Below are 21,351 nucleotides of genomic sequence, written 5' to 3'. Positions count from 1 at the left end.
GGAAAATGTTGTTTTATATCATAAACCATTTTCTTATTGACTTCATATGGACTTAGTTTCAAACATCTGATCTAAATCTTTCTTTCAAAAACTATTTGTATCCAGACAGCTCTGTTTATTTTTTACATACAGTCCAGGCCAAAACTAACGATGTTTGTTCATCATTGTAGGACAGAGGAATAAGGAACAAGAGCAGATTTTACATTTAAATACATAGGTGTTGTGTACCTTGTAAGCAAATCTTAGTCAAGCTAAAACTACTGACAGTATTTTAACTGATTACTGGTAAGTGTGCGTGTATTAAAACAAGCAGTAAACAACCATCAGTCTTTTTAATCTGTCAAGATCCCTCTGTTCTCATTTCAAACAGTTCTTGACCGTTTCAAGCAAATGCTCCTCTTAGATGCCCAAAATACATCACTGTGATGCAGCGTGAGTGGAGAGAATGAGCCTGTAGCCCAGTGTAGAGTAGAGTAGAGCAAGAAGGGGGAGGACGGGGGATGCCGTGAGTGGAAGCCTGTGGCTGTGGCTCCGCCCACTACAAATTATGCATGTAGTAACCAGGGAGACTCAGGGAGTCTCGCCCCAGCAGTCCATCACGACCCACTTCAAAAGAGTCAGTGGTGGAGCAGAGAAGAGAAGCTGCTGCTGCTGCTGCGGCTCACAGTAAAACCAGCCATCACTGCAGCTGCACTGGAAATGCAGCATCTGGATATTTGCTAAAAATTGGTTGAGAATTAATCCAAACCAACAGGGAGCGTAGGCTTTTCGCATTGTTCCAGATGTGGGGAGCGTCTCTGCCAAAACAACACAGCCGTGGTTTGGATGCGAGATGGAGACATAGGGGATTCCTGTCCAGAACGCGCACAGTCAAGAAACTACAGCCGGTATAAAGACGTTAGGGTTGGACAATGGTTCAAAACGTGGTGTTGGTGTTTCTCCGCAGGAGGCTGAGCCAGAGACCGAATGTGGAGGAGCTGGAGAGTAGGAACATCCTCAAACGTAAGTTTATAAAACCTCTCTTCTTACAGCTGCCATTGTTTAAACTGCATAAAATCTGTAAAAATCCTGCATCTCACTGGATACATGTAGACAAACATGCATTAATGATGGCACAGATTGCCTTGTGTAGTACATTATTCAAGAGTAAAAGAACGCATGACTGCACATGTCCTCCTTTACTGTGAACCATGGTGAAGCTGAAAGCTGCTAAAACCATGCAGCTGCCCACATAGAGATTAAATGTCACACAACACACACACACTATAGTTACACATTAATGGCACTAAGGTGATGGACCTGGGGACTATTTATGTAGAATCTTAAAGTTTGACCAAAAAGTTCCTTTAACTGTCAATGTAGGGCTCTCAGTAAATGTTGTTGTTTGTTTCTCTTTCAGAGAGAAATGACCAGACAGAGCAGGAGGAGAGAAGGGAGATTAAACAGCGGCTAAATAGAAAGGTACAAATTTAAAGTATTTACTACGTGTTTTTATTTTTTTACTTTAATACTGCAGTTTGCCATAAATGTTTTTCTCATTTTCCGTGTTCCAGTTGAACCAGCGTCCCACAGTGGATGAACTGCGAGACAGAAAGATTCTGATCCGCTTTAGTGACTATGTGGAGGTGGCCAAAGCTCAGGACTACGACAGGAGAGCAGACAAGCCCTGGACCCGGCTCTCAGCAGCAGACAAGGTGTGTGTTTGCACAGGAAAACACACTAAGATGGAAGCAACATTATCTTAGTTATCTGTATTTGAAGACACGCAAACAACTAGCAACACACACCATTAAAGACAATGATCAGTTCAACGTCAGAGCCAAATTCTGTAAGATCTTCCATCCGTCCATGTTGTTAGAATCTTAAACATTTTTACCACTAAGGATTAAGGCAGTCATTTTTTGATTTGTCGACTTAGGTCCAAGAATATAGAAAATAATATTGAAGCATCATAATTGTAATGAAACCATTAAACACGTTTTTTTCAGAGGCCACAAAATATATACATTATAGAATATTGAGATCAGATTTTTTTTTGTGATTTCATAAAAAAATTGTAAAATATCAAAGATGTTTCATAGTTTGAGTCTAAAAATCAGATAATTGCTGCCGAAGGATAATAGTTATATTTACAGTGTTGTTTTTGGGTGATTCAATGTGTTTAACACAAAGTAATGATATATTTATATTACTTTTAAACATTAATGGGCTTATCTAATCCCCATGCTCCCTGGAGTTATTTGTTATGCCTTTTCTTCCTCCTGCTGTGACATTACTGCTGGAGGTTTCCCCACTGGCTTCAGATGCACTTAAAACTTACACGAAACGCTCATGTTCCTTTTCCCCACAGGCCGCAATCCGAAAAGAGCTGAACGAATTCAAAAGTACTGAGATGGAAGTGCATGCCTCCAGCAAACACCTAACGAGGTCAGTATTCTATGGTGCCTGTCTGTGTTTGTGTTTGATTATGCATGGCGTATGTGTTCTATTCTGGGCTGCAGTGTTCTAAATTTAGCTCTACTCGCTCGTGTAGAAGGCACTGAGGAGCCTAAAGATAGATGGGAGTGTTTCTGACTGTGGGGGGATGGGTGAGGTTGTCCTGCAGAGAGGGGACGCGTGCATCGGAAGGGGTGATAATAAGCTGCCATGTCCTTGGCTAAGCTTGTTCAGAGTGCAGAGGACCTTGGTGGTGAGCTTTAGACTAAAAGGAGATCGAGGACCTGGTGTATGTTCTGTCCTGTTGTGTCTCCTAGTCCATTAAATGACTGTGCTGAAACACTGCTGTGGCACGATGCCTTCGGGGAATAACAAAGTCACCTTCTGCACATGTGATTCATGCTGTTATGACTCTACAGATGGTTTCTCTCTGTGTCTGTGTCCAGGTTCCACAGGCCATGAAAGTGAGTGTGGAGTTTCTTCTGTGAAGAAAAGCTGAGCTTTGAAATGTTCTGATGCTGCTTCAAGCTGCTCAGTGGTGACTGTTTAAAGAGCCTTAAGCCCCTCGTCTTCAGTGTGTCTCCAACATTCTTCCAGCACCTTGACGATGATGACGTCAATGGCCAGGAAGCACGGAATTGCGAGCGAAGACGACGGTAATGTTAGCGGCAGTGTGTCTTCAAGACTAGTGGATGTCGCTACATTGAATGCTGGCTGGTGTTTATGGACTTTGGTGGAGCCTCCGACTCTCGGGATGAGAGTGGAGGACAAAAAAAGAAACAATCTTGTCATTAAGTCAGTGTTGTTTTTTGTACTATTACACGAACTTGTTTGAGAGGGCGGTGTGAATCCATGTAGTGGGAGGAAGTTGTGCATGTGACCAGCTTCACCGTTTTGTTAACTGATGAATAAAATGTCACTTGGACTGTGTAAAGACGGTGCAGTCTGGGAAGTGGGACTAAACTTGATATCAACTGTACATACAGTATATCAGCGTGAACGGGGCCGTCAATGTCTTCACTTGAAAAGAGAAATACTTTGTAAGCACTACTTGTCTTCAAAATACAAGGTCTTTTTTAAAGAACATCAGCATCATCTCATTTTTTAACACTGTTTTAATAATCTTCCTTTTTTTAAAGGGACAGGGAAGGTGTTTAAAAACCGATGGGCTCTTTAAGCGTTTTAAGAAACACGTGCTCCCTACTCTGTAATCCACACAAACTAATCAGGAACAGAGATTAAAGTAAACAGTCATATTACTAACAAGTTTCAGGCAGACTAATCAACACACTCACATTTCATAAACCAGAACCATCTAATCTCAGCCCAACACAGACACGAAATCAATAATGCTGAACTATATAGCGTCAAATACAGAACATTGTTCATCCTGTGGAAACCCGATAAACAATAATAATGGTAAACCTAAAAACTGGTTTCATTGGAGAAAAACAGAGCGTGCAGCCCTCTCTTCATATTCTGGACTTCTCTTTCTTGCTACAAAAGGTAAACAAGCACAGAAAAACATTCAATAGAGGATGCGACACTCAAGATAAACATTACAAAATGCACCTCTGAGTCGACAATGTTTTTTCACTTCTAATGGAATGGGATGAAGAACACTGAATATAAGGGACTTTCAATATGTCAACTCACCATCTCAGCCAAAACTTTGTCCTGAAGTGACTTCATGTCTTTTTTAATGAGGCACATCTGAAGGCAGCAAGTGCAGCAGGAAGGTTTAAGGTGTGGGCACATGAAAGGGACATGAAAAAGGACAGTTATGTCAAGCCAGACACAAACAGACAAGGCGATAATGAGGTGACAAAATGTGGTAAAGTCCACTTAAAGAAAATGACTGTACTGAGAGCAATAACACGTGGATGAAAGTTCACAAAGCTTGTGTGAAGTTTATTCAAAAAATGCCTGCAAAACAAAGAACATATTAAAAAAAGAACAGATGTTTGTGGATGAAAGTCATACCTGAGACGAGAATATTCTCTGCTCATGCTCCAAGCTGTGAGAAAAGTGGTTCTGGAGTGTATTCTTCAGTGTCTTGCTTCTGAAAAAAACAGCAAACAGCAAAATGAGAAAGAAGAAAAGAAGATCCAGAGCAGAAAAGGTGGGAAATAATACAAATAAATAAAAGTGTAGAGGATAATAAAAGGATGGATAAGAATTGCTAGTTAGTTATCTAGTAAGAAATATATCTCTCACATCACACAGGAAAAATAACGAGGGGTTTTAAACATGACGTGGGGAAAGACAACAGAGAATAATTAGTTCTATAAAATGACAGTCCTGTTAGTGGCCATGGTGAAGTCTGCCCAAATGAAAATAAATGTGATTCATTCATAAAATATACCTATTTAGTAAGAAATTGAAAGTGTTATGTTAATATTTTTTGTCTCATTATTTCAGGAAGACTTGCCCTTTGCAGTCAGCAATAAAAAACAACAGGAATCACATTAGTCATATGAAAAGCAGTGGCTAAAAATATCTCCCGCTTCAGGGTCCAAATCAATCTTATGATGCTAAGTCTGAAGATTAGAATGTCTCTGTGTGGATGTTCCTCGTGGTTCAGTGTGTGATTACAGAATGTGCTTAAAGCCTGTACTGTGGGACCTGCATTGATTTGTGCATGAATAACAGCATCAAAGCAACAATGTGAGTCTTTCAGTACGAAGATAAACAGCTGGTGCAGACTTTCACCTCAAGGTTTCCTGCTCGACGAAAGAATGGAAAGCCACCATCTGTTTTTTCCAGTAGATCTGTTCAAACAACAAACATGGATGTGATAAACCTCTGCCCTTAGAACATCAGGTTTGCAGCAAAAACGTGTGGGGACAATTTAATGGAACAAGACGTTCTGTAAAGACAACGCTTTTTTGTACAATATGACATACAATTGATAGAGTGTGTAGGAGCATTTTTTTCATGTGTGAAAGGGAGAATCAGAAAGAGACAGAATGACCCACGTTCAGATCTTTCTCCATGCTGGTCAGCACCGTGTCATTTTCCTCCAATTTGTGGATTTCCTCCATGAGGAGCTGTTGTGTGTGCTCCAGGTTATGAGTTCTGTAATAGGACACAAAGAGTACCTTTTTAAAGTGCAACAGATACAAAATGTAAAAATGCTACAGCTAGAAATGCATTGGGATGTCAGTGAGCTTCATCATTTTTGATCTGGTGGGGAAAAGACTAAAACAAAGCTTTCTTTCCAGTCACAGGCTTTAATTGTTCTTAAATTCTTGGCTTTTTCCACTGCACTGATTGATTTCCAATGTGTAATTTAACTACTTAAAATACTTGATATTTTGTAAAGATTTAATTTTTTAAATATTATTAAAGTCATAATCCACTGCTATTTTATAACAAATATCAACAATGAATCTTTTAATGTTATAATAATAGGAGAATATTTCTTTTTGTCCCCTTTGTTCCTAATGTTGGATCTTTTGCTAAAAGGTATATGTACACTTAGCACTGTTATTGACTATGTATCCAGAGAGTTGATTACCATTAAAGCATCACTGCTATTTGAAGTGAACCAGAAAGAACAAGATCTTGCACTACAGTAGATAAATGTTATGGTACAAGTTTGTTTGAAAAAAGAATAAATTTCAAGGCTGTTTTTTTTTCTTAAAAACTGACCTCTTATTCGTGACCTGCATATTGAAAGAGGAAACATGTTGCTTCACAGTCCTTGAAGACAACTTCGTGTAAATGTCCATCATGTTGTTACGGCTCTAAAAACAAATACATTAAAACAAAAAATACAGGGTCAAAAAGATCAGAACTGAACATCACAACAGCAGCAAAACAGATGTTGTGTTCATGTGCAACCTGTGACTTTTTCTTCAGATCAAAGTTGAACGGTTGGTACAGGCTTTTTGGAATGATAGGAATTTCAGCCAACTCCAAATTCTCATCCTCCATGTCGACGGTACATTCTCCTACATCAGCCTCCCAGTGGCTGGAGCTGAGGTTGTGTAAAGAAGATGTAACCTGCTTCTCCTCATCAACAGCCGACGCCTCAATGACTGAGGACAAGAGACAAAAGCACTTATGCATAAAGACAGAATATAGACATAACAGTTTTATTTCTAGGTGGATAAAGCAAAAACATGAACTTAGGACCAAGGTAAAACAACAAACGTGCTGAGGTTTTTGACAAGAAATGTGTCTTACAGGATTTCAATAACTTTCTTGGTTTAATCTGTGGAGAAGATTGGTCTCTAATTTTGCGCCTTTTGTTCTTGTTCTTCTTATCTCCTTCAGAATTTACATTTGTCAACATTTGGCGCTTACGACTTGGCCCTGTAAGAAAAAAAAAAACGATAATTAGTTAAGCATTTAAATAATTTGTTTGACATGTGATGCACAAAAGTTGGGGACAAAAAAAACCTCTTACCTGAGACAGTAATCCAGGTAGGTTTTTGATCTTGGTGTGAAAATGGTGTTTCCTGTCACAATAGAGTCTTTTACATGAGTCATTTGTAACATTGTAATTTATTATTGTTTCTATCCATCAAATTGTAACCTAAACTTGTGTTTCAGCTTTTCCTACCTCTCTGTTATTAAAACCCTTTATAGAAGGACTGGTTCTGTCTGTAACTTTTCTCCTCTTCTTAAGTGACTTTGAAGATGGCAGTGACACATCAGATGCTGCTGACACTTTACCGGGGCCTACATGATCATCTATGTCTTCTGGAAATGGTGTTTCAAGGGGAAAAGGTGTGAATGACTTCTCTAGCTCGAGGAAAGTGGACGTCAGCAGAGGCTGAGAGGGCAGCGACAAAGGAGACAGTGGCACTGGAGACAGATGCTGCTGGAACAATAATGGACAGGCACAGAGAGTGATGAGTGAAGATGAGATGAGACAGACAAAACATAGTTGCAGATAATTTGGTTGTCAGCTTATCAATTGCTCTGTCATGGACTAGTACCAAAAAAATTATATGTTCCGCAATAAAAAATATAGGCCACGTGATTTGTTGTAGCATAATAATATAATAATGTGTTCTCTCTGAAGCTGATTAGATCATTTAAATCATGCTATCACACTGATGACAACATCATATTTAATTAAAGCAGGGAATTGTTTCTCTATGAGTACTTCACACATCCTATGAACTTGACCCTATGAACTGGCAAATGTAGATGATTAAATACTGCCGTCATTTTATGTTACATTTTACTGCCACGTTGCAAAATAGAAATCTAGTGCTTGTTTACAGAATGATTTACATTATCAAAAAGTTCTGTTACTTCGGCTGGACATGAAGAGGCGTCGGGTGCAGGGCTCTGATGTCTCAGTGAAGTAAGGGAGGTGGCCGACTTGAGAGACTGAGTCTTGGAGCTGAAGGGATTTTCTTCTGCACTGAAGTTTGAAGGGAGCCTGTGTATTCCTCGACAGCTGACTGCAGAGCTGACGTTGGGAAGCAGCGGGACTGGAGAGGGGGTGTCTTGGAAGGCGAGGTCAGGGGAGGTAGGAAGTGGAGACTCTCGGGGGTTGAGTTGAGAGAAGGAGGTCATACCCAAGTTGGAGGTTGACTTCTCAGCAGCTGTAGAGGTCCAAAATAAGCACAGGTGTTCAAACAGCTGGCCATGACAGCAAGACTGAGGGTGAAGGGTCATGTTTGCTTTATATCAGTTTACTGCAGAGGGTTATAGGTTGCTTTATATCAGTTTACTGCAGAGGGTCAGTAGAGTAACAGATTAATCTTTATGATTCACATATATCACTAGTTAGAAATCCATATATTTATAATTTGGACAAAGGATCATCATTAGCCAGTGGGCACTTCTCTTTTAATTTAGAGAAAAAGAAGGGAGACACAGATTGTGAAACATTCAGGGGCATTAGCTTTTATCAAAGGACAAAAATGACTGCAATTTAAAGTTGAAGTTACTGTGTCTGCAAACCGAGTCTTACATCTCTTTGTCTCAATGTGAGGAGATGACAGACAGACTGAGGTTGAGGGACTTTTCACCGGTCTTCTTTGTTCTTGGACAGGGACAATTAACTTCCTACTACACACTGGAGTTTCCTGAAGAGCTCCTCTGTCTGTCTGTTTCAAAAACAACAGAAAATACTGATCTTTAAGATGGCCACCATTTACATATCGGTTGTCACAATCTCTTTGGGGGACATAAAAAATATAAACCGTAACACACCAACCTTACAAGCAGTTGGCTGCTCTGACACTGAGTCACCATGTGGACTTTTTTCTGCTACCTTTCTGTAACTTTTTGTTTGATACTTGCTGGCAGACTTTTTCTTCATGTGACCCTCCGCTTGGTAAAGGTTTCTGTTACCAGATGAGCTGAGCTGTTAAAAAAAAAAAATTCTGTTTGATTTTAAATTTATTTTTACCTAGGTAGTAGGAAGTTTACAATTTTTATCACATCTTAAGACAGAAAAGATTGAAGCCTGTGGACAAGTGCACAAAATAATGAAGATGTTAGTTCATTTGGTAGCAAAAGCAACAACATTGTAAAAAATTATTTGTTTGCCTGAGAAACTGAAGACCTCCCTGACTCTGACAGGCTGTCATCAGTGTCGGGCTCTCTGTAACTTTTGGTTGCAGTGGCTGCAACTCTCTTGGGTCTCCCATTTGCGACACGTTTGCTGAATTCCGCTGCTGGCTTCACGCTCCCCCGTTCATTATATTTTCTCTGCTAAAACAACAGCGACACACAGTGGCTAAATATGGTAGTGCACCAAATACTCGCACCAACCAAAAAAAAAAAAAAAAAAAACTAACAAACCGGTGCCTTACATTGTTCGGTGTTGTATTCACTGGTTTCGTAGAGAGGCGGGGAAAATCTGAAGATTTATCTGAAAAGGACAATTTATGTAAAAATATTAATACCACCGAATCAGCAAATATATAAGGATGAATAACAAAGTGTGTAACTAGAGGTGCTTACATGTGTGTGGTGACGTAGATTTGGGATTGACCGGCGCTTGCCTTGAATATTTCGTAACTTTGGGTTTGGACTTTTGGCTTGAGTTTCTCAGCCAGCTTACATCTGTAATGGTGTAATCTGTATCTGTGTCACTAAACAAATGCTTTTTCACATTCCTCTTTTCCTGCGGTACAGTACAAAGAAATCATTAGATTAGATTGAAAAAGGCATAACAATAGCATAAGTGCCGATAAGTGATGACTGGGGTATTATTGTAGACCCTATAAGCTTAGCTAAGAAATCTCTCTGCATGTATTTCTGTAGAGAGTGTACCTTTGTCACAGGCAGCCCTTTCTTGGTTGTGCTGTGAAATATGGAGGAATCATTGAAACTGCTGTAGAACGACACATGGAACACTTTTAGTTCTAATACTATCATAATTAACAATTATTCTGATTATTATTAACAGCTGTTAACAGACCTGCTTGATTTGTGAGTGTTGGCCAATATTTGTTTTCTTTCCTACATATAAGAAATATAAAAACCTTACTTCAAATATCAAAAAAGATGAGACAAGAAGGTAACTGTAGCAAAACACAATTCAACCTGCAACAACAACTGATTTTTCTGTTCACCTCAGTCTGTAATGGTGCATCAATACCAAATGCAAAAACATCATTTCTGTTCAACAGAAAAAAGGTGACTTAATTCTCAAACAACCCAAAATAAATACTTAAATGAAGTAATCTTCTGGCTGAGTACAGTATACACTACACTGTTACCTGAAAGACGTGTCTGATGTTTTATCGTGACACTTTTCAACACTCACTCCAGAAGCTCCAGAAACATTTTTCTACAGCACAGAAAATCATCTATAGTAATATGAAGAAAATAATTATCGCTACTTTTTAATCAAAATAAACAAAAACTTACGTTAGTGTTTGGTAACCAGCTCATGTTGAAAATCGGTCTGTAACAAGAGATAGGAGCAGAGAGGTAACAATAACAAGTTTTACTTGTATCTACAACACAACTGAATGTGTCACATACGTGTACCTGTTGACAGAATGAATCCAATGTGGATGGACATTTCCTGTCTTCTTTACTTTATAGTTTGTTTTTATCTTGTAGTGGCTTGAAATCCGTTCCACTAATTTTTCTGTAACCTCCGCATCGTTCTTATAATAACAAAATTATGAGAATAATATGGTGCAGCACAAAATCCTTTAAAAAACACAAAGCTCAAGTTTCTTACCTTCTCTTTGACAGACAGGACAGTATTACTTTTACTCTTCTCTTGTTGTGTTTTCATTTCAATGGCTTTGGCTGGAGCTTTGTTTGGAGCAGCACCTGCTTTCACCATCGCTTGGCTTTTTGTCTTCCCCCTGCTCTGAGGTTCTTTAGGATCAGAGAAAGTGGAGGAGCGTTGGTCTGAAGAGTCCTCTCTGACATCAGCCTTTTTTCTCTGGGGTCTAGTCAATTCTTGAAGTGCGGGAGCTTGATTTTGTTCAAGGAGAACCTCTTGTAAGCGCTCTGTGACTTTGGCATGGAGCTCCTTTTGGCCTATTGGGCCAGAGCGTGGAACTGATGACCTCATGGCTGAGGACAGATTCCCCTGTTGTTTTCCTAAACTTAAACTGGGCTCTAAAATGTGAAAAGCAAACATTTGAAAATATAATAAAAAGTACTATGACCACAAGAATCGGTGAAGTTTCCTGTGGACTTACTAGGTCGATTTATTCTCTGTGTGGGCATTATTAGGATTTGGGAAACTGACATTTTGTTCCAGTTTGATGATCTGCGATTAAAATATTATATGCATATATAAATACTCAAAATATATTATTTTCAGATATATTCATTGATCTTTCCGTGCCATACATGCTTTTGGACGGTCCAGGCTGGGTGTCAGGCACAACATTATCTTCTGTCATTAAAATGGTTAATAGTGAGGTCAAAATGAAAAACCTTTATGTAGCTATACATACAGAGCCAAAGTCAATACAATACCTTGAGTTTGACCTGTCTGAGCCACTGGAACCGCAGGTCCTGCTTTTCTCTGCAGGACAAGCAGAACAAGAATGTTGGTGCTTGTACTGTATCATCAAACATTAATGAATCCAGGTCATTAATGTAATTTTGTAATTGTTACGAAGCCACACCTTATTCTCTGAAAGGTTTTTTGGAACCATACTATGATACATATCACTAGCCTCCTATAAAGAAGAGAATCAAAAAAGGAAAACAAAAATGTAAACTTAACATACCGATTTATTCCCCAACTTATAAACTAAAAAAACAACTATTTGATGATTTTAACCTTTGATTTTTCTCCTTTGATTGGTCTGTTCTTTTTCACCAAATTCGTAGAAAGATAACTAATTGCATTAATGACTTTAGAAACTTGACTCAGTGTTGAGAGATCACTGAAAGCTTTTCTCAGTGCAGCTTATTAATAGGCTGTCATACCTGCTTCATCATGTCCTCTGATCTTGCGCTGCTGTGTGAAGTTGAAACTAGAGATAGTTTCCCTGTAGCTGGTTTGTCTAAAACATGGTGAAGACAATTTAAAAAAATTAATCAACAGTGACTAAAAATAAAAATGTGTTCACATTTAGTGTTAACATTTTCATTGGCAGCCCAGAACTAATAACAGGTACATCATGTGTAGTTGAAAAATATATATAGTGACCATTCACTGAACTCATTTACAAACAACAAACAATGACCTACTTGATGCAATAGCAGCAGAGATGTTGCTGCCCCTGCATACACTTCTCCCTGTTTGGCTGATGAAGCTTGTGGACTCTGACATCCTCATTGTAGCAGGAGTCTGAATGAGCATTATAATATATATCAACCTTTAGTTTAGCAACAGTGAATAACTTTGTGGAGTTATTCAGGAAAAGTTTTGTCTTCGACACCCCCTACTGGCCAAGCAAGAGAATTGTTTCACAAGAGCGAAACCTTTGGACTGAATATTTAATTGTTTATTTATTCAGGGGGTACAAAGTACACAATGGACAGTTTGCCAGTCCACTGCAGATGCTAGAAACTAGCTTTGGAGAAGTCATTAGGTTTAAAAGGTGTTGACTGTTAATATATACTACACAGAAATAGTATTACAGCTAGACAAAATGATTGTATTTAAAACAAAAACTTTAAAAAGTTTCAATGAAAACTGTAATTCATTCTGTATTATTTGTTTGTTATTTTTTGTGTCGTCATTAATTACTTTTCTGTATACATTGCTGCATAGCATTACATTTAATCTAAAACCCAATTTACCTGTACAGGTGCTTCTGAGGTAAATAAAATTTGTGAAGCTGTATTTTTCTCATCAAGGGACATCTGACTCTCAGGAACAACCTACAAAGTAATAAGTAATAAGATAAGGTAAAATAGTCTGTTATTTGAATTACACACACAAGATGTAATTTAAATTGAATCTATTGAATCTATTCGATGTCAGCTCCAATAACAATAAAGAATGAAAATATACGAGCTAAAACAAAGCAAACAAGTTACTTTGGTTTGTTCACAGCAAGTTCTTTGCAGAATAAACTCACCCATAACCTATGAATGAAGCAGATTAGTCGATGGGAATATTCATTTTATGAATTGGAAGCCACTCCAAACAATCTCTAGCTTTCATACAATACCTTGGCATCTATGATGACCGCATTAATCATCATAGTTCTAAACTGACAGAAACAAATTACTGCATACCTGGGAGCTATTTTCTTCCATTGTGATTTTAATGGTAGTCTTCACCACAGATGTACCTGCCTTTTTTACAAAGGCCTGAAAGGAAGAAACGCTTGTGAAATTAAATCATTTACAGTAACACAACAAAGTGGAGACTGCGCCGAGCAAAGGCAGTAATTCTATGTTTTCTTTTCACATATTAAATATTTCACATACAAACCAACAAAGAAATAACTGAGACTTGTTGAATATCAATACCTTTTACAGGCTGCCTTTTTCAGTATTATGTAGCTTTTAGAGTTAATGCTTAAGAAAGAAAAAAACATAATAATGTTTTAATTACATTGTTTTTGCTCTCTCCATAGACCTTACGAGCAGCCTGCAGGATGTCGAGGTTGGAGCTGAAGTAGATGGTTAGACTTGATCCTTCAACTGTGTCCACAACCACAATCTCCGACAGTTTCAAATGAAACACTGTCTTTTGGGGCTCCTCTGGAGATTTAAAAGAAAAAAAGTTGTTTGATATATGGCACTTTTTCTCTTGCACACACGTAGAAATAGTCTACACCTGGCCTGCCACTCACAAATCACAATGCAGATAATGTCTACCTTAGACATTCCTTCTGTTTGATCTGTTGCTCTTCTCCATTAAATACACATAAATCTATCAACTATAAATCTGATAGCATTTTCCTGGGCAGGTGCATAAGCTGATGACTGTAACACAAGTCATACAACATAACTGTGATGACTTGCAGTGTGAAATTTGCATCAAGAAGCTTCAAACACCTGTAACAGTATAGCTTTGGACTTCATTGTCACTGATACAAATGGTTTCCCACGGGGTTTCCTGCATAAAGGAAAGTAATTTAATGCAAGGTGGTAACAAAGGTTACACAAATGGTAATTGTGTACAAGAAGATTAATTGTATACAATAATTTGCTATTGCATTTAAAGGTACCTGTCCCTTCTTATTAGAGAGAGAGAAATAAAATGAGATGCTGCTGCTCCCGAGATTGAAGTCAATCCAGAACTCCTCCAACTTTTCATCAGCAGGCATCAGGAGCTGAAACACACCACAGTTCTTCAATGATAAACTGCCAAAGAATGTGATGACTAGACTTTGACATGCCGTGTCACGGTCAATATTCATGTTTACAAACACAGAGGAGGCATCTATTCTTGACTTTAATGCTTGTCCAAGTTAAACATATTCTGCATTTTTCTTTAGAGCATTCCCGTTTTACTGACCTCATACTTGTCAAGATACACTTCCAAGCAGGGGTAAGAGTACACCCTAAAGAAAAGACAGAATAATTTTGAGTTACTTAGAAAATGTGTATTTTATATTGTGCTGTTTTATCTTTTATGTATTTAAATAATAAAAAGAGTGAGAATATATTTTACAAATATGCTGAATCAGGTGGTTATTCTAGGTCAAAGGTAAAGTATGAGTCACTTGGGGAAAATGTAATAACTTATTTTTGTATTTTTACTGCTCATCATTGCATAAGACGTTTTTCTCTCATAGTTACATAAACCTGCTGAAACATGTTAGGAAACATTCTATGTAGTGCTTCTTAAAAAAGGGGATAAGGGTTTTGTAACTAGTGCACTATTGCACTTTTTTCATATTTGTTTTAATACTGGTTATATCATATATTTTATTTTATTGCATACTATGACTACTGGCGTATTACAATATTGCAAGAAATTGATCTGTGTCACAAAGCTGGTTGAGGAACTCTGCTGCTGTTGCATGTTACATTTGGTGAAGAGGTAGAACTTAATTATGTTTTGATTACTGTCTGTATGTACCTTGCCTTGTCTCCCTGCATTCCATTCACCATGTTGAGAAACCTCCGACAGTCCTGAAATTACACACATTTTATGTTAACTCTCAATATTTGTACTTAACTCGTACTACACAAAACTGTATTAAATAATTGGCTGAATGTTACCGTCTCAAACTCAGAATCTTGAATTTGAGCAAAGGCAGAGACCATGTGCTCCATTGTGAACCAGTGACTGGCCAGATCCTTCCGTTGCTCAGCAGTGGTCATTCTGCACAACGCCTCAGTCATGGCTGTCTGATAGTCGTAATCTGATACAAACAAGAGGGTGTTGCATACTGCTGTCATCTACATGTGATTTGGATGGAAAAATTGGATATGACAACACTGAAGATGAACTCACCACCACCCTCTGATATTTGACAAGCCATTTTGATCCTTAAGAAATGTAACAGACAAGGTCAAGATAGTGAGGTTATTTTTAACACAAGTAATCGACCTGGAAGCATTGGGGAAAGTAACAGGACATACATGATATCTGAGGCCTCTTCTGACATTAGAATCTTCCTGTCTTTTTTAAGTTCCATTGGGATTTTATCCAGAATGAGGTTGAATTTGCGCACAGCCTGTTCAGATATTGTTGAAAAGTTTTTTATCATAAAAAAGTAGGTTTGTGACTTTAAAACTACTTCATATGAACATGTAAAGGTTTGTTACCTCCTTTCTAATTAAAATGTAGATTCTGGGGTCTACTGCCATCTGACCAACTGGATACAAGAAGGACTCTGTGACTTTGTATGATCCTGCAATCATCATGAATGGATAACAAACATATAGCAACGTTAATAAGCACTTCTCATTGGATGGTTACTTAAAATAACACTCACAAATCAATTAAACAAAACATAGAAATAAGAAAACATACCATCTTTGCATGCTTCATGAAGAACCTTTAATATATTGGAAAGAAAAAAAGAGTTTTCATTCTGAACATCACAGTTTGATTTATAACATTTCATGTCACTTTTGTCATGAAGTATAGCTTAGATAGATACTGTAGCAACTTTATTGATCCCCTATGGCAGGGGTACCCACGCTTTCTTGGCTTGGGCTAGAGTACTTTTCAAACAACCAGGCTAAAGTCACCTACCTACTTTAAAGCATTAAAATATATTTACTTATATTAACTGAACATGCTTTTTATATGCACTGCATGTTTGGGTACTGATGATGTAGCTCTGGCACAATATGATTTAATTGTTATAGTATAAGGTCACTACTACACACTATATATACTGTATATATTTATATATTTATTAAATTTTATTCTCATGAGCTACCAGTGGTCCCTTTGGGATTTACTGGTAGATCCTGATTTACTTATTGGGTACCCCTGCCATTTGGTATTTGTAGAAGTTCAGTGAGAAGTAAGTAAGACATTGACCTACCATTAGGGTATCAAAGAAATCCTCAGAAAGGCTGAACATGGTCTCATGCCACTGTGGACCACACTGGATCCACAGATGCCTGCATTTCTCAAACCATTGCATCATGTGTAGAAAACAAGGATTTATCAAAAATAAAATAAATGTACTTTTACAGCACAATGAAACAGTGTAAAGGAATGTATACTCATCTTATCGACCAGTCCATGCATTATCATTCCTGATAGCCCTTGTCCTTTGCCTGGAAGTTTTAGGTTTGACCCATATTTGTAGATGATCATAAAGCCCAGACTGGCAGTTCTGGCATCTTTGTGATCAAGATACTGGGAATGAGAGATAGACCTGATGTTTTTTGGAGACGAAAAGAAAGAATATATATCTAAAGCAGTGGTTCTTAACCTGGGTTCGATCGAACCCCGGGGGTTCGGTGAGTCAGTCTCAGGGGTTTGGCGGAGGACAAGACACACACCTGACTCATATGATTCGTGATGACTGAATGCGATATGAAACTGGTATGGTTCAGTACCTCGAACAAAGTTAAGAACCACTGATCTAAAGTGTGCCTCGGCCTATATAAGTTAGTCTGTGTGTTTATTTTATCTTACCTTCTGAACAAGTTTATCTAACTTGTTAAGAAACTGTTGAGAGCATTTAAATGAAGTCCCTTGATCCACGTCTCTTTGCAAAAATATATCCAGTTCTTGAACATTGCCACTTTTTAACACATCGTCAATAACTTTCTCCAACTGCACAGAAAAAAAAGTTACAAACTAATGTTAAAATTTTTTTTAATACTATTTAGGAGCAGTTACTTTAACAGGGAGTATTGGTCATAAGCAGTATTTTTTATTGCTTTTTCTTTTTTTTACCTGAACCGGTGCCATTCTTCGTACTATAGGTAACAGTGTTACCACAATTCAAAGTCAATTTTGTTTTGAAAGACCTGTGAAGGAAACCCAGCAGTTGCTTAGTAATGACCAATTATAAAAGGAATTGTGGACATTATTAAAATGTGGTTTTAATTAAAAAGGGGGGGGGGGGGGCAAATATAAGGAATGATTTTTCATTTAAGCATCTTAAAATATTGATTTATTCTAACAGTTAACTAAATATATTTGCTTTAGAAACGAAAAAAACAATTTGAAGATGTTTTTATATTTAAAATGTTATATTTATATTCTCAATGATTTGTTGGCTCAATAAAATACGGATGGAGGAATCGGTGTATTTTGACTAAGCCCAACAATTAATTGAAGATTGCTTAAAATTTAGGAAGTTACCTTTTTAAAACACCTTAAAAACCTTTAAATCACAATACAAAAATCACCTTAAAAAATACAACAGATCACTGTTCACACAGACATTGAATGTTACAGTAGCCAGGTATACTGTAATTGTTTGGCAATCAAACAATTATGTATAGCTTCAGTACATTTGTAAAATATATTACACATTTTTATCAAATGGTAGGTAGAATTAAATTGCAAAATTAAATATCAGCAATGTCATTTAGGAAATTAATCGGGAGAACTATGTATAGGATCATTATTTTTCAAACTATGAATTTATACATAACGAGTATGCTGTGAATTCACATCCTAACCTCGCTTTAAATATTGCTTGGTAATGCACACCCTACCCGGTAGTATTACATCACAAATAGTTAATTTTACTCTAACAGAACGTGTTAGCATTAGCTCGTAATGCTAGTTTAACTAAACTGCCATAACGAACGATAATTGATTACTTAATTGGACGTGCCTTTTTCTAGTAGAACAAAAAAGGAAAAATAGATTACAACAGTTTCAAATTATTAGCTGATATATATATATACACATTAAAATATATATTTTCCCACTGTTTTGGGAAGCACGAAATCGCCACCTACCTGACGCCTGCACAGCTCCGGTGCCTGACGATTTAATACGCACACATTCTGGTACAAAAAAAAAGAAAGAAAAAAACAAATGTGGCCGTGTCTTTCCTCGATGAATGTGACGTTTTTATTGTCCCCCTTTTTTAAAATAAAGCTGTATTTATGGTAAGTTTCAAACAAAATAGAACGTAAAAAGTTGCATATACTAGTGGATACTATGTCATTGGTTCCAGCCATTAAAACACTCCAGTTACCAAGCTATTAGCGACATCAGAGGTTCCTATTGGATAATATGGTTGTCAATCACAAGCGCTAACTTAGATTGGTAGTGCCCCGCCCAACACTGTCGTTATTTAAATATATACATATCGTAGATGTGAAACTAATAATTTAGAACATGGATGGAAATATTAATAGCATAATTAACATAGACTGTGTATAACTAATGTTTTTCTGTTAGTTATATGAAGTTTAGGGGTGGTACATACAGTGCTCCCATTTTCTTTAACAAATATATTACTGCACTCACTAATTTCAATACCTTAAGTGACCTACAACTATTTTAGCAATGCTCAGTCTCACAGACAGTTGTTCATTATTGTTATTGTTAACAAAAGTTTTCATGTAACTGCACATGAGCAAGAATGTAGCACGTTTTATAAACATTTGTGATATAATTATTAATTTGTATTATTAATTATTATTATTTTAAAAATGCAATTTTGAGCACAATTTAGTAGCAAATGCTTTATTTTCTGTTTACATACAGCACTGTCAACATTAGTGCTAAATATGAATACAGATTTTATACATTTTTATTATGAAAGAGATATTTTTATTTGAAAATCTAAAAATACTGTAGTGATTACTGTATTTTCCCTAACTAATTTGGCAAAATTTTAAAACCAGCTCTATAACATATTTTGAATAAGGTGCAAACAACGTTTTCCAAACAAGAAAATAAAATAAACACAGACAGTTACCAGAATCTTTTTAGTGTGTCTAAGTAGACTCAAAAGCACAAAAATACACACATTTGTGCAGATGTATTTGGTAATTATACGTGAGCTGTTTATTAAGACAACTACTGTAGCATCAACAGGACCAAAAGGCCACAGATAGCTGGGTATGACAAGTATGTATGTATGTATGACAAAGAAGTGTCTCAAAGAAAGGCACAAGGGCACTGACGTGTGGTGATCAGATGAATTACAATGTTTGATATTTCTAGCAATAAGCTTGGTATGTGCCCTACTAGACCTGGGCCATTGTGTTTATTAAAACACAACAAGATCAGAATTTACATAATTGGATTTGGAACAATGTTTTTTAAACCAGCTAAATGTTTCAGCAGACTATTTCACAGTGTTCTCAAATCCACAGCTGTTAGTGCTTTAGATTCAGTATGAATGAATGTATAGTACAGTTCTATAACACTCTTGGCTGCCATCACTATCGGATGTCATCACATTAAAGTATAACTTTTAAAAATAGTTTTCTACCAAAGTGCATTAAAACTGTGAAATCAAACAGTGACATCAAAGTCAGCATTGTGTTTCAGTGCAAAACATTAGACTTTTCAGTCAATTTAACTTGAATCTCAAATAGTTCAAGGCAATGTGTATTGTCTCTAAAGTTGGCAATAGTTGAGCATTATGGACATGCAGTTATATAAGGACATCTTATAAAGTGCTTCTAAAAGGTCTCTTCTTTCTTCACTCTGCATCTTAAATAAAGTGCACCATGCTATTCTCACATTCTTTTGGCACTGTTAGTTTATAATTATGGCAAACTAATTTATAATTCTCCCCATTATTATTGTCCCAGTATTCATTTCCACACACTTTGTATTGTATGGCAAACTCTAATACAGCTCCTGGTTGAAGAAATGGAGGAACAGGCAGGTGAAAACGAAAACAATCACAACTGAGTTGATCCCCTCCTCCAGCCCAGAATTTGGTGATGGTGGACACCCAAGAGGCCTTAGTTTCTGAGCAGCTCTTCCACTCTGTAAATGAATAACGAGCGATGACATCTTTCTCAAAATCCAGATTAATGACCTGGGTGATTCCAATGACACCCAATTCAAAACACATAACCCTCTCCAGACACACTTTCTGCTCGCAGAGACGCTGGAAGAAGCCTGGCTGATCACCAGGTTGCTCCAAAAAAAAGGGTTTCATGTAAGGCAATGATAACTCCAGATGTTTCCCATCTGCCAACTCGGCCCCCATCAACAATCTAAAGGTAACATGTTGGGGTATAGATGGATTGTCTCTTGACCTAAACATTCTTATGTCTTCAAGGTCAAGGCCCAAGGAGTCTACAAACCTTACTCCCACATTCCGGCATTGCTTTTTCCTCTCTGGAGTTGAGGGTAGAGAGCGGGATCGTTGTCGGATAATTGGTTTAGGTGTGGGTTCACAGGAGAATCTGCGATGAAAATCTTGACCACTCTGCTGTGGGACTCTGGGACTTGGAGGACGGATTGGAACTGCCTTCTTTGGTGCATTGGGTTTATGGGCCTGGACTATATCACTCAGTTTAAACGTCATGCTGGGTCGGGTCGGTGTATTATTGCAGAAATTGGACTCATATTCTGTTGGCAGAATTCTTGTGTGTCCTATGAACCAACCTCTATCCATGTCCTATAAGAACTGGTGCCCTGTTGACCTATAGAAAAGGTTACAAACCACAGTGTAATGACATGATCATGTTGCGTGCATTGAAAACTTACATAGCTGAAAAATTAATGCACTGTAAAAAGCAATATTATTACCGTCATTTTTCCAGGACAGAAAGTCCCTACAGGCATGAGTGGGCGTGTACTATGCGGTGTACGTGCCTGAAAGCATACAGCTGATTTCTAGCCCGCTCTGTGCAGCAGCATTAATTTTAAAAACAGCGTCACGACGCTGATATTGCCTTACCGTATAAAGTTGGAGTCGGATTCTTGTTCGTCCATGCAGAGTGACATCAAATAGAGCCCCGTGTTCCCATGCGAGGTGTTTGCAGTCTCCTATGTCGGCCGCAGACAGGCAAACTGATTTGTAAACAGCGATCACCGGCACAACTTTGCTACACATGTACATGTCTGCACGGTGTAAATCTGCGGACCTGCGTTAGTAGGAAGCTCCAAAACGACCACTGTTGGCTTATGGGAAAATGAGTAAATTA

General features: G+C 37.6%; 3 protein-coding genes across 15 annotated transcripts in view; 1 reads left to right on the top strand and 2 right to left on the bottom strand.

The window, feature by feature from the left end:
• The window catches only part of phactr3a (phosphatase and actin regulator 3a), a 29,420-nt gene extending 25,903 nt beyond the window's left edge, over positions 1–3,517 (top strand). The window contains exons 8-11 of the mRNA XM_025059191.1: positions 947–1,002; positions 1,400–1,461; positions 1,554–1,694; positions 2,351–3,517. Of these exons, the coding sequence (XP_024914959.1) occupies positions 947–1,002; positions 1,400–1,461; positions 1,554–1,694; positions 2,351–2,509 (418 nt within the window). The 3' untranslated portion in view covers positions 2,510–3,517. The remainder of the gene's footprint in view (positions 1–946; positions 1,003–1,399; positions 1,462–1,553; positions 1,695–2,350) is intronic.
• sycp2 (synaptonemal complex protein 2) overlaps positions 1–18,456 on the bottom strand; it is a 31,963-nt gene extending 13,507 nt beyond the window's left edge. For 2 of the 12 annotated variants that reach the window (XR_003050806.1, XR_003050807.1), the window contains exons 1-45: positions 18,187–18,455; positions 17,168–17,241; positions 16,904–17,044; positions 16,490–16,621; positions 16,302–16,406; positions 15,779–15,803; positions 15,571–15,656; positions 15,385–15,479; positions 15,257–15,291; positions 15,022–15,164; positions 14,879–14,931; positions 14,312–14,357; positions 14,022–14,126; positions 13,849–13,909; positions 13,403–13,551; positions 13,081–13,155; positions 12,640–12,720; positions 12,085–12,184; positions 11,821–11,897; positions 11,514–11,567; positions 11,362–11,410; positions 11,233–11,278; positions 11,079–11,149; positions 10,607–10,995; positions 10,408–10,529; positions 10,285–10,321; positions 10,134–10,204; positions 9,987–10,032; positions 9,833–9,873; positions 9,685–9,745; positions 9,373–9,535; positions 9,222–9,280; positions 8,956–9,120; positions 8,621–8,770; positions 8,375–8,510; positions 7,687–8,003; positions 7,007–7,264; positions 6,851–6,902; positions 6,628–6,756; positions 6,283–6,479; positions 6,091–6,185; positions 5,415–5,514; positions 5,149–5,207; positions 4,420–4,498; positions 4,093–4,149 (exon numbers count right to left, since the gene is read on the bottom strand). Coding sequence is in view for 1 of the 12 variants with exons in the window: in XM_017036134.2 (XP_016891623.1) it covers positions 3,862–3,933; positions 4,093–4,149; positions 4,420–4,498; positions 5,149–5,207; positions 5,415–5,514; positions 6,091–6,185; positions 6,283–6,479; positions 6,628–6,756; positions 6,851–6,902; positions 7,007–7,264; positions 7,687–8,003; positions 8,375–8,510; positions 8,621–8,770; positions 8,956–9,120; positions 9,222–9,280; positions 9,373–9,535; positions 9,685–9,745; positions 9,833–9,873; positions 9,987–10,032; positions 10,134–10,204; positions 10,285–10,321; positions 10,408–10,529; positions 10,607–10,995; positions 11,079–11,149; positions 11,233–11,278; positions 11,362–11,410; positions 11,514–11,567; positions 11,821–11,897; positions 12,085–12,184; positions 12,640–12,720; positions 13,081–13,155; positions 13,403–13,551; positions 13,849–13,909; positions 14,022–14,126; positions 14,312–14,357; positions 14,879–14,931; positions 15,022–15,164; positions 15,257–15,291; positions 15,385–15,479; positions 15,571–15,656; positions 15,779–15,803; positions 16,302–16,406; positions 16,490–16,621; positions 16,904–17,044; positions 17,168–17,182 (4,599 nt within the window). In the remaining 11 variants the exon portion in view is untranslated. Of the gene's footprint in view, positions 1–2,625; positions 3,934–4,092; positions 4,150–4,419; positions 4,499–5,148; positions 5,208–5,414; positions 5,515–6,090; positions 6,186–6,282; positions 6,480–6,627; positions 6,757–6,850; positions 6,903–7,006; positions 7,268–7,686; positions 8,004–8,374; positions 8,511–8,620; positions 8,771–8,955; positions 9,121–9,221; positions 9,281–9,372; positions 9,536–9,684; positions 9,746–9,832; positions 9,874–9,986; positions 10,033–10,133; positions 10,205–10,284; positions 10,322–10,407; positions 10,530–10,606; positions 10,996–11,078; positions 11,150–11,232; positions 11,279–11,361; positions 11,411–11,513; positions 11,568–11,820; positions 11,898–12,084; positions 12,185–12,639; positions 12,721–13,080; positions 13,156–13,402; positions 13,552–13,848; positions 13,910–14,021; positions 14,127–14,311; positions 14,358–14,878; positions 14,932–15,021; positions 15,165–15,256; positions 15,292–15,384; positions 15,480–15,570; positions 15,657–15,778; positions 15,804–16,301; positions 16,407–16,489; positions 16,622–16,903; positions 17,045–17,167; positions 17,242–18,186 lie in introns of those variants that run through there. The other 10 variants (XM_017036134.2, XR_003050808.1, XR_003050811.1 and 7 more) reach the window with 10 other exon arrangements.
• A 450-nt stretch (positions 18,457–18,906) lies between these two features.
• On the bottom strand, positions 18,907–21,292 carry ppp1r3da (protein phosphatase 1, regulatory subunit 3Da). Of its 2 annotated transcripts, XM_025059457.1 has the most exons (3): positions 21,105–21,292; positions 20,954–21,019; positions 18,907–20,847 (listed from the first exon to the last, which is right to left on the bottom strand). In XM_025059457.1, the coding sequence occupies exon 3, from the start codon at positions 20,817–20,819 to the stop codon at positions 19,902–19,904; it is 918 nt and encodes a 305-aa protein (XP_024915225.1). In that variant the 5' UTR covers positions 20,820–20,847; positions 20,954–21,019; positions 21,105–21,292; the 3' UTR covers positions 18,907–19,901. The 2 variants fall into 2 exon arrangements, with proteins under 2 accessions (XP_024915225.1, XP_008316907.1); XM_008318685.3 differs by lacking the exon at positions 20,954–21,019 and having other exon boundaries at positions 21,105–21,287.
• Positions 21,293–21,351: the final 59 nt, after the last annotated feature.

The sequence above is a fragment of the Cynoglossus semilaevis genome, chromosome 10 (assembly GCF_000523025.1).
Source record: "Cynoglossus semilaevis isolate Cse_v1.0 chromosome 10, Cse_v1.0, whole genome shotgun sequence".
Taxonomy (NCBI): Eukaryota; Metazoa; Chordata; class Actinopteri; order Pleuronectiformes; family Cynoglossidae; genus Cynoglossus; species Cynoglossus semilaevis.
Note: the sequence above shows the minus strand (reverse complement) of the source record. Positions and strands in the feature narration are given on the sequence as shown.

Bases quoted from the DNA above. Each gene is read 5' to 3' on its own strand.
- ppp1r3da (XM_025059457.1), bottom strand. From the start codon at position 20,819: ATGGATAGAGGTTGGTTCATAGGACACACAAGAATTCTGCCAACAGAA.